Source organism: Malaya genurostris, chromosome 2 (genome assembly GCF_030247185.1).
Source record: "Malaya genurostris strain Urasoe2022 chromosome 2, Malgen_1.1, whole genome shotgun sequence".
NCBI lineage: Eukaryota > Metazoa > Arthropoda > Insecta > Diptera > Culicidae > Malaya > Malaya genurostris.
Window position 1 is genome coordinate 218679528 of NC_080571.1, and position 12833 is coordinate 218692360.

Consider the following 12833-nt stretch of genomic DNA (forward strand, 5'->3'; position numbering starts at 1 on the left):
TACAATCGTTGCATACAAATTTCACAAGTAATATTCAGCTGTGAATAAAATTGCAGAAAAAATTCGATATGCGAAGTTTTTCTGAAATCTGTACTTCATCATCATTCATAGTATAATTGAATAATTATTTTATCACAAAATTGTAAACAATCAGTCAAATGTTAAGGAAACTATATCGGACGACTGAAGTTTACACAGTGATTTTAGGTTGTTAAATAGAAATCTCCTGTAACAAAACTACCGATTCTGAACATTTTTGTATGGTTCATTGATCTAGAATATGTACGAAAATACCCGTTAAATACTGACCAAAATAAGGTGTTCTGAATTGCGTACGTTTGATACGCACGCATTTAATGAAGACCGTACCTTCTCATATGACTTCCGGTCACAAGGCTACCATGTAGATCGACGGTCACTTTCGACAATGAGCTAGCTACGTGTTAATATTGTCAGAAACTTGTTCACTACGGTAAGCCCTGTGAAATACTGGACAAGAATTTTTTTCAATTTTTCGTTCGTTAGCTTGAAAAGGGCACTAAAAGAGGCTAAATCAACCGAGACAAACGTTTGTTTGTAAAACATCTGACGACTGCTAGGAGACCACGATGTCAACTTACAAAGTAACGGTGACCCTAAATCGACATGATAAGCAAAACAGCACGGTTAAAGTAAGAGTACGTAAGTTAACCCAAGATCTTGGGTATATTTGTACCCCAGCAAAAAGATTGCAGAAAGGGAATTTTGACGTAGTTCAGGGACTTGTTTTATCAAAAACTATTTCATAGTAAAATTTACCAAACTCGAATATTGTTCTAGATGTTTCTGTGCAAATGGTTTTGGAATGGAATTGTACCAGATATTTGAAAATAAATTGAAATTTAGTAATTTTAGACAGATTCCTACTCTAGCGAACAATTGTACCCCACGAAAGTGTTTACGTATAGAATAAGTCACGGAAGCGTTCCAAAGATAAACACAACATTGTTACCCAAGTTTGATTGCGTCAAATTCAACAAAAAAAATGTTGGGTTTGGCATGCGATTTGCGCCTGTATACTGAAAAGCCAGACAACTGACACCGAGTTTGTTTAGGAGGTTTGTTTTTTAATAGGAACAACTCTATTGTCTGAAAGTTGTTTTGATAGTGTACACATAAAAAAGAATTGTAGCAATCTCGATGTGATTATCAATTGATGTGAAAAAATTAAACGAACTGAACACCAAAGCAATAATTTTCTGTTTCGAAGAAATATTGCAGAGAAATCACATTTTATTACATTGAAACAACTTAGTGAGTACATTACATGACCTTAACTGAACACTGCATAAGATTCTGATAAGAAATTATGTATTTTTTCGTTTGATATTACGACTTTGAAAACGACATCAACACATTTGTGATATTATATCGTAATCGCTGCACATCAGTAGTGAGTAATGATGTGCAGCAAATTTGATATAATATCACATATGTGTTGGTCCCATTCTAAAGGTATTACAAGGTATTAAAGATGCATAAATAACTTTCAGAATCGTCTAAGTGTTCAGCTAAGTTGATGCAATCTGCTCAATACGTTGTTCCAATGTAATGACGTGTAATATATCTGCAATATTTCTTGAAAACAGAAAATTATTGCATTTGATGTTTAGTACGTCTACAGTTTTTCACATCTATTGATAATCACATTGAGATTCTATTTTTGATGTGTAAAGTGACGTGTCTACTCAGTATGGTTTGCCAAATGATCATGAATGAAACAGATTAACTTCAGAACAACGCTTCCCAATCGTGGAATTAAAACTGTTTATAGCGCAAAATTCTCTTCAGTCATGAGGCGCATTTTTGGTTGAATGGATACGTCAACAAATCGCCGTCTTTGGAGCAAAGATAATCCACACACCATTCAAGAATTTCCTATGCATCTTGATAAATGTACTGTTTTGTGCAGCCTATGGGATGGTGGAATCATTGGTTCTTATTTCTTTAAAACTAAGGAGGTACGACGCGTTACCGTCAATGAAAAACGATACAGAACCGTGGTCAATGAATTTTTCTTGCCAAATCTCCAAGATATGGAAGTGGATGAAATGGGGTTTCAACGGGATGGTGTCATACTGCGGCCGAAACAATCGACTTATTGAAAGAACATTTCAACGACATTTTGGCCTCCACGTTCGTGTGATTTGACGCCACTCGATTAATTTTTGTGGGGATACGAGAAGTCATTAGTTTATGTGGATAGACCAGCAACGATTGATGCTTTGGAATTTAATATTCAATGTGTCATTGCTGAAATACGAAAATTTGACCTCCGAATGAAAATAGTCATAGTTAAATGTTAAATGCCAAGAAATTATCAACCAAATAAAACGAAAATTGGCCATTGTATAATTTAGCATGTGTTTAATTTAAATTTCAAAATCAAAACAAACTCTTAAAAAACACCCTTTTATACCGCACAAAATGTCTAAGGTTGATATCAGAGTGAGCGCGGAATGCGATGCGAAGCGAAGCGATTCAATGCAATGTACTGTTATCGCATCGCATTCACTCTGACAGGTTTGCTTTGATCAAATGCAACTAGCTCGCACGCGCGCCTAGACGCATCGCGTGACGCGCTCACTCTGACATCAACCTAAGACGTACTTATACTCAAAAATCCTTTAAACCCGGTAGAAATGCGCTCAATCGAAAAGTATAGGGCAGTCGCTATATGAAACTCCATCAAATCTTCAAAACCAGTTTTTTCGGTTTTTCTCACTATCATAAACTAGTAGCTTCGCATTTAAAAAACTTGGAATTTAGAACAAGACTCCTGGCATAATCGGAAAAAGAGTCGTTTTGTCATACACAAATTTAGAATCATATGTAGCAGGTTTTAGTTTACTATATATGCACTTCACTTTTGCACATAATCGACGATTACTTACGACGTTGACCTATCTGCATGGAAGCTTATCGCCAGCGCTTGTGGTATCGAAGTGTTCCCGTGACAATTATGTAGATAATCGTACGAACCACCTAGTTCTTCGACATGTGTTTGTCCATTGTGGAAAAATACCTTTGGCTAGCCTTTGTATTACAACAATTGAAGATCTTTCCCCTTTCAAAATCCTATGACAGCGTTTACTGTACGCACAGATAGGCAAATCATCATTAAGCCAAAATTGGTATCCGACAAATCTTAGAGTGAATTGTCACTTGACTGACACTTATGTCGGCAAAATGTATAATTACTGAGAATGTCGACAATTCTAAATTTGTTAATTGCCAATTATTACCGAGCTTATCAGCAGAAGTTTCACTGTTAGCTTGGCAAAAGTGATCCGGATTGAATCATGAATTGCCGAATCATCAGAAATCGAATATAAAAAGGATTATTCTTCATTAACGCGCAAAAAAACGCGCTTTACCGAGAGTATGTGGATTACTGAACAATTAGAAAAATGTCGTGTTACCGATCTAATTCAGCATTTCCATATGCCAAGCTCAAGAGTTTGGTTTAAGGGCTGAGGACAGTACCGTAAAGAGGTAGGTTTTTTTGCTATTTTCCCGTTTCAAATTAAATTTTCTTGGAGACGGTGCAGAATATAGAAAAACCCACCTGACAACGTCTTCGAAATTTAGTTGAGAATATTCTGTGAAATTTTCAGAATGATTCATTGAGTTTATCGGTCGTGTTGTATTTTTTTCTGACTGAAGAACTGCTGAAAATTGGAACGCTCGGAAATGCATAGCCCTACTTGTTCATCGAATATCTCGGTTTTGAAGGCTTGTATTATAAATCTACCGTGACAAAGTCTAGATAATTTAGTTTAGATGCGATTAGTACATAAAAACATATATGTTATCGAGATAAAAAAAAGTCTTGTATTTTTCTGTGAAGCAAAGTCAGTTTCAATGCATCCACCATTTTTTTTCGCTTTGGTTTCCAGATAGCATTCTGAAAAAGAAGGGAGAAATAAAATTGACTCGACAAGGCTGCCAAACACACAGACATTCAATCTTTGTGAAATTTGAATATTTTTTCATTGTTCATTGGAATCCATGTAATGTCCAACCCATACGATAGATTAATGTGATAAAACTTCTCATCAAAATAATAAAATGTATGCTGGCAACCCGGTACAGTTTGCTCATATACGAGAGAGTACAAGAGAAATACGATGCGCAAAGGGAATTGAGCGAGCCACGTGGTCGATTTAAAACTCAACACGTGGCCCTGTGTCCTCAGACCTTAAGTGTGTAAACCGATAAGAACTTCGATGTGGGGCCGCAAATTACTCTTTACCCCGAGCGCAAATTTTTCTGGGTACGCCAATGTATATGAGGTATCATTATTATGTAGTGAGTTGAATGTCAATTCAATTCAGTTTGAAGATTGAGAGTTTAAATCCTACTCCTAGTAATTTCTAAGTCATTTAGGGTAAGGGCTCCCTATTTCATCTCATTTGTAAGGACGTCGCCTTCAAACCGCGATTTAGCCACTAAAATCACTGTAAATATTTCATATTACTGCTCCACATTTAGATTTGATTCACATTCCTTGGAAATTAAAATAATGTTTATAAAACAGCAAAAAACATATATGAAATATTCACTACTCTGCTCCTAATTTCATCTCAATGGATTTTTATGCATCCTATCGTTGATCCTTTATTAATCCTATAAATTAGCAATGGCGACAGCAATCAAAACGAAATATTCCACTATTACACTCTCAGGTTCAAAATGTCTGAATTCTTCTTAAAAACGGCCTAGTGCCAACTATGAGACAATATACGATATTTTTAGAATCAGTTTGAAATCATTTCCACGTTTAAAAATTTTTCAGTCGTTTTCGTTACCCCTCGCTTTAAATTTAAAATTTTACTGAAAAGTAATTTGGTGAACTTTAAATAAAAACAAAACTGTGATTGTTACTATTTATTCATTAGCCCTTCTTAAAACGAAGTGTAGAGCCAGAGATGCCATTTATACAGATTTATATGTATTGTATAGATTTTTGCGTTCGCATACTGGTTTAAATCAAAGTACCGATTTTGTAAAGATTTCCTAAATTTAATACAGTTTTGTACAGGTTCATATAAAGAAAGAAGTAAAATATTAGACTTTTCTTTCTGAGTATCTATTAGTATTTGATTGCAGTGATTCTTCAAAAGTTTATTAATCAACGGACAAATCACATGTTAAAGTGGAAATCTTTTATGCAGATAATTGATTATGAACACTGACAAACATTTATATTAAAATTTGGAACCAATTTGAACTATTTGAAGCCAGATATTTTCATAGAATATGTATTACATTGCATAGAAAGTCTATATCTGGTCTATCTGTTTTCACTAATAAAATGATGTTAACAGATTTTATTAGTGAAAACAGATTTAACATCATTTTATTAGTGAAAACAGATAGACCAGATATAGAGTTTCTATTCAACGTAATACATATTTTCTATGAAAATATCTGGCATCTCTGTGCACAGCCGATGAAACACACACACTTCACAGCGTTATGTTGACGTATAGCGGAATGAAACCAGTGCTAATAAAGTTGCCACAATGGTTATTTCATTAGTATTTAACATGCTCTTCCTGGTAATATTCGAAGCCAAAACAGTTTTATTGAAATATTAATATCAATAATATAATTAAACTAATGTCACGGATACCAAAAAAACATACTTTTTGATGAGATTTTGAAGAAGAAAAACAATTTTTGTTTTGTAACATTATGAGATAACTTGGCAACTTTGCGAAACCAAATGAGATGAAAACAAAGCGCAATCAAGTGAACTAAGTGAAAAACTTTCATCTCATATTTTTAAAGACTTTTATTATTGGTCGGGTAGTTTTTTAAGTATTAAATCGTTAGTTAAACAAGTAGCAGGTGAACATTACTAATTATGAAGTCATCCAGCATTCAATGGTAGTGTAATTGTGCGAAAAAGTGATCATGTTTCGAGACGAATCGATTAGTAGATAATCAGAAACATGACGAACTGTAAATCTTGAGACGAAAAAGTGTCCTAAATTGAAAATTGAGTTTATTTGAAATGAAAAAAACGATAACCGAAGAACTTAAAACCATTTCTTTCAATAGGAAAGTGTGACAATAGCTTTTATAATCATTTTAAAACATTTCACAGTTTGGTTCAGGTAGGTTTTAAAATATTATTCATGTTCAAAGTAATGAGGTGAAGGGATGAGATGGAAATAGGAGCTCAGATGAAATAGGGAGCCGTTACCCTATATGCTTTGTGTGAGCATATAAAGCGAATTTTAATATCTGCATTATAAACGCATGTCTATCGAATATGGGAATCGGTGGTTACATGAATATAATAACTTGTAATACTATAATTTTAAAAATTGATAAGTGAAATGAGAATGTGAGCTATGTTGTTGATATAAGTTCGAAATAAATCATTTCATAATATTATTAGCGTATATTGTTTTGCTTCTTTCTTTTAAGCGATTCAATGAGAATTTTTTAAATTAATAATTCTTACCCGGCATCCCAAAAACTCTAAATTGTAGATTATAAATGATTAAGCTCATTTTTATTTAAAAAAAGAGATAATGGAGCCAATATTAGTTAATTTTTTTGCATTCGCTTCCATGTTCAACAATCAACGACTATAGTGCTTGTAAACAACTCTTTCATTTTTGTTTTATATGAGAAGCATTGAAATCCAGCATAAACAGTTTTTGATAGAATCAACTGCCATATTTGACAAAAAAGAACATGCTCTATATGGATTTCTTCATTGGCACAGTGCGTCGTCGTCGGAACATCTTCGCATAGAAAATGATCAAAGCCAAGCTTTCTGATTGATACAGCAGGCGGCATTCACTAAAAGGACGAGCTCTCAAATTGATTCTTATCAGTATGTGGAATGCACGATGTCGGCGGTGTGGGATGAAAGCGGAAGCCGACTCCACACGTTCAGATCATTCCTGCTCCCAACGTTCGGAAAGGTCATTTGTAAACCGTGACTTGTGACGGCTTTTGTTGTGTGCCTCAAAGTGCGGACAGAAATTCCAGATGCGGCTTTCGCATTAGGGCAGTGTTCATTATTTTTACTCCACTACCAACCTTGGCGATGTGAAAGGTGTGATCAGCACGTTCGCTGGAGGCGTGAGTCTCATAAAGTTTTATTGCTATTTCGAAGATAGACGAATAATGAGGGCACGGACAAGCAAACATTGAACTGTGCTAACGTTAAGATGCCGCCGCCCTGCCTTCGACTAACGCTTCTCATACGTACCTTAAGGTGTGCAGCTGTTTCTCGTTGAGCACCGTTCTCACTCGCGTAGGTTTGCCGTCGGATGGTCCGCTAGGTCCTTTGCCTCGCATGCTTTTGTGCGAGCCTGATTCGCTGCCAGAATCTGGAATTGAAGAGAAATGATACCATTTTGATTAGAAACTGAGCTTGCCACAACAAACTTTTCTTCGAACTTTGAGAAACACAGAAATATTTTCAATTTTCACTTCGTAGAATTCGATATAAATCGATGAAGACAACGTTGCAGTGCCGTTCTCCCAACACAACCCTCTAGTTAAAAGATCGTTAATTCAATCTGATTGATCTATTTTTCGACTAGTATGAAATGAATGTTTAAAAGTAATTGTATAATATGTTATATTAAAATGAATTGTTGTGAAATGAATTCATTTTTTTCAATTAAAGAACATATAAGCTAACAAATTGGTGTCTTTCATACCAGAAAGTTACTAATGAACTAAAGAGCAAACAAAATGTTAACAATTCGAACACTTTGGCTAAAATGAATCCTGTATATGTTAGATATAGAAATAGCAATAGTCTCGACTTTTCAAAAACGTTCACGCCAGATTTGTCGTTGCTACAGTTATTAAAAATAATCCTTCAATAGAATAAAACAATTCCATAGAAAGGGAAATAAAAAACAACAAAGATACAGAAAAATATTAAATAATAGGGTGTTCCACCACCTGTACCACCCGGGTCTGAAAAGGTAATTTCGGGACTAGAAGAATCTGCCAGGTTGTCGGAAAAAGACAAACATTATGGCGGGTAGGGTAAAGTGTAATAATATGCCCACCTCTCCTTAAGAAAATATAGAGATATTTCTAAATGTATTAATATATTTTCTTCCAGAATGTTGGTATTTCTTTGCAATTCTTTGTCTGATGAATCTGATAGAAGTGATGAAAATAGAATGATACAAACACATTTTTCAAAACGACCACATTCTCAGTTTTTTCGATTGCCTTAGGCATAATTCCCATGCAGTCGTATAATATGCTTCACAACTAATCAGTGGTGTGCCACACAATAAGGGACATTATGCCCCACAACAATGATGCAATATGCCCCTTGAAATGTCGATATAGAAGAAAAGCAGATAAAGAAGGTATAATGTGCGTAATCAACTAAAAACAATCGGGAAGCAACATTTTCGATCCTCCCAATGCCACATTTTGTTTTTATAATCGTTAAAAATATTCAAACCAATATTTTAAATCGAAGCATACTGTTGAATCGAGGGAAACATATAAAATGTTTATTTAGTCGAAACAAAACCTTACATCGGAAAGCCGCCTAATGATAATTTCAGTTTTTTTCATATTTTCCCAGCAAACGACAGCTGCCAAACTTGCATACCAGAAAGATTATACGGAAAGATAGTGTTAGTGATAAAACTTGTTTAGAAAAGTCTTGAATGCTTTAAAAAGGAAAAGGGGCGTTTCGACCAGCAGAGACGCTTCATGATACTTTCCCCTTGACTTGTTGTCATTATGAACTATTAGTCAATACCCAACAAACACAGACTGTAAAATACCAGATGAGAATGTGAAGACGAAACATTTTCCTTTTTTCTTAGACTTTTAATAGTTTCCTCAACTCCATCTCTGGAAAAAAGGTCCTTAATAATCCCTTTTCCATAGATACGCCACTGCATAGATCAGAAGTTGTCCAACATGTTCATCAAACATTTTGAGTTTTTTGACAGAAATTTAGTTCTAGTTGAAACAATTGGCGGAATAACATGCTGTCATGTTTTTATGTAATGTCTTGTGTTATTGTGTGTTATTACAACGAAGCTCTCCGGACACTGTTATTCGGATGTTTGCTGAAATAAATAAAAATTTGTCGTTTCGTTTTCAACAAGGTAGAATAGCGGGTAATCATTTAGTGCTGATACTAGCTGTTTTTGTAGTCTCCGTTAAATATTCGCGTCATCAAACGTTTGCATCCAATAAGGCGGAGCTAATGTATACGCAAATACAACAGGTTGAATTCCTACATTGATTTCTACGGAAGAAAATATCGCAAACAGTACTATGAGATCGACTTGTCGGTCCAGGAAGGGACCGAATTACTTGATTTCTTCGGTGTTAAACAATAATTAGTGCAATTACAGCTCAGTCAGTTCAGTTTCAATCAGAAATTTTATTCCACCGATTGATTGGGTATATTTCTACGTATTGATTTGATCATACATAGCCATGTATTTTCAATTATATATCATTAAAATGTTTATTAATAGCTAGCAGTGTATTATTTTGTCTGCCAAACATCGCCGGTAAACCGGATTTCCCTAACGTAGACGACGGTTTTGAAGGAGTAAGCGATATATCAATGGGAAAGCATCGTTCTGATTGGTCAATCGATGCAAAGGCAAAGCTGTTGGAAGCACATTAATCTATGACTTTAAGTGAAATTATAGCTAACGTTTCAGTCCTACGTGTAGCATAACAGAGGTAGGTTGTTGATACTTGCTAGAGAGCAAAACAAAAAGCGATTTGAATTACTTTACCGAGCGTAATTGGTTTTTGAAATGAGTAAAAGGTTACTGTTCCGTTCCACGGTGATGGTTTGAGAACTGAAAAAAAGTGTTTGTAGAAAAATTTCACAATGAATCTGAAAATTCAACTCAAAATTATAAAACTTTAGCGAAAACAATGAAATTTGGAAAAGTTTACATAAACTTTTTACCTTTTTTATTAAGATGGTGTGAGAAATTAACGGTGGGCATTTTATCGTGAGCAAAAATTACACATCAAATAATGAGACGAATTTGTGCGAGTTGAGTACAATAAAATGGTTATTGTAAGAAATCGTTTATTTTCTAAGTAACTGTCTTTTATAATGCTAGTGATGTCCAAGTCTGTTGAGTTCAATGCATTGATGTTGCTGAAGCAATAATGCATGGCTGTGTAATATCATATAATATGTAATACTTCCGATTGTAGCAATTCATTATAGCAAAACTAAAAATTCAACTACAGAGAACAGACATCCAAGCTAGTACAAACTTTTTCTAAAAAGCTGTGTAAAGCAACAAGTGACTTTGTCCGCATTAATTACCATTGTGTGGAAGATCGAACGCAAGAGCCCATAAGAACATAATTTATTTGACACAATCTCCATATAATTGTATTAGATAATTTTAAAAAACTCGAATAAACATCGTCAAGTAAAACAAAGTCTTGGTATTACGTTTATTGTGGAATTTGGCCTTTCTGTTTCAACAGACTTCGCAGCCGATTCATAGCATAGCTTCGATTATATAGCTAGTGCTACGATCCTATTGACACAAATAATAAGAATGTAAATATAATATAAAAATAATAATATTAAAACTTTCTACTTATTCGAAGATGACAATGATCCAGTCCAGTAATTTATTTTAACAGTGTTTTATTCGATAAGGAAATTCGACCGTGTTCTATCATGCGTGTCAAATGAATACTTTTACATAAATTTCATCTCAACGGCGGGAAGGGTCTAGTGAACATATAACCTCATGTTGGACAATCATAATTACTCGTGATTCATAGTTCTAGTGTAATAGTAATCACTAACAATAACGATTGAATTAGGATATATTCAAAGTGTAGAGGATTTAAAAATCCATTAGGAATCAATGAGTCTTTTTTACAAGCCACAAAAACGAGTGGTAAGTAAGCCCACTGAGCTCAATCACTGAAAATATTCCTGGTTTCTATGTGTCAGTTTTTCTTGTTATGCTTTGTGTGACGATTCGGTCAACTCAAGCGGTTAAAATTTTGCGCGGTTTTTTTTTGAGACTACATTTCACCATAAATATTGAAATTTTTATCGCAAGTATGTGCAAAGATATAATTGCATACATTTGGGATATTGATGTAATTTCGTCGGCTACAAATCATATACAAACCAAGACAAACAGAGTTTACATTCTGGGATCGCGTGTTCGGCGTTGATTCCTAATAAAGATCAATCTAAGCAGACTCTCGTGCAATTGCGGATTCAAAAGTGTGACGATTGATTGAACTGTTTGATGTACAATGTCGATCATTAGAACCTGATGGACGCTTGCTTTCGATATAAGGCCGCATGGATTAGGGTCAAATTGAACAAATTACCGGCCTATTCCAAGGCCTATTTAAATTGTGATCTGTTACGAACAGATACAAAATACGTATTTGTATAATTACGTATGTTATGCTTCGTATCGTGGCGTATGAAAAATTAATGGATTTCAATTTTGAATTAGTTATCTCATTTCACATTCCATGAACAAGTTACAATTAGTGGTTCATATAATAGAATAGAGGATTTAACCTTATTGTCATTTGTTTCTCGGGTAGGTAAGACAGGTCTTCCTGATTTTATGTGTGAGGTTGGAAATCGAAGACAGACAGGTTGCAACAAAAGGCGTTGATCTTACCCATCAAGTTATGAGAAACTAATTTGTTGACCAGTACAATACAATAAAATAATTAAGGTCGGATTCACCAATGTTCTATGTTCAATGCATGGGCCTCAGTAATAAGATGAAAATATCGTTCAGAATTTTTGCACATTTTTAGCATTAATTTTACGGTAATATTATTTTTTTTAGGTCGAAGCAAAGGCATTGACTCCGCATTCATCGCAAACCGTTGTTTGTAGGCCCAAGTAATCAGCAAAACGATGTGGTGGCTGTAGCGAAATGAGACGAATATTGGTACTGTCGCTCTTTCTGGATCAAAATATTGATGTGTTTGTTACAGTACGTGAAGTCTACTTTTTGGATATCGCTCCAGCCAGACAGATCGTAATCACCATTATACCTATATCATACTGCGGTGTACTTCAATTGACCGCCTCTGGTTTCATCTTTTCTCTTCTAGTGATGTTCCAGCATAGATATTTTCAAGTCAGGGTGAGACTTCCCCGCCAAAACAGAGCCTCACAATTGCAGGATGTACAATACACAAGCAACTATAAATTCAATTTGAAATTCTTCTTCCAAAATCTTTTCGTTCGATTGGTACTGTTGGTCTTGTTTCGCTAAAAATTCCATTTCAACCAACAAACATTTTACCTTATGCCAGATCCGTCCCGATGCCGACATCTCGAGCTATCCGGTAGAAGCAGCGGTAAGACGCTCCGCTAATTGCTCCTACAATCAATTTGATGTGTGTTTAATATCAATGAAAGAAGAAAATGATTCTTCGATTCAGTGCCCCAACTCACAACTCGCTCCGAACAACTATCTTCTGATCACTAAGAAGCCGATCGACGCGAAAGACGGCTCGGCTCTTTTGGGGTGTTTGCTTTTTTCCGGTACCGATTTATGTTTTTATGTTGTTTTTCTTCCTTCCGCCCAGTGTCAATTACAACGAAGCTCCATCAGCATACCGCATAGGTATTTTACTGGCTACAGATGTTGCGAAAGCCGACCGGTGTCGGTGTGAAACTAACACGGTCACGGGTGTGCAGTTTTCCCCAAAGTGCACCGAAATATGCAGGAAAGTTCAGTGGGTCACGCTGGTACTGAATGTTTTTCACTTTTGCATATGCTCATCGT

General features: G+C 35.1%; 1 protein-coding gene across 2 annotated transcripts in view; it reads right to left on the reverse strand.

Moving 5' to 3' along the window:
- LOC131427626 (insulin gene enhancer protein ISL-2B) overlaps positions 1–12833 on the reverse strand; it is a 135022-nt gene that overhangs the window by 7703 nt on the left and 114486 nt on the right. For both annotated transcript variants that reach the window (XM_058590998.1, XM_058590997.1), the window contains exon 5: positions 7277–7397. In XM_058590998.1, coding sequence (XP_058446981.1) covers positions 7277–7397 — 121 coding nt within the window. The remainder of the gene's footprint in view (positions 1–7276; positions 7398–12833) is intronic.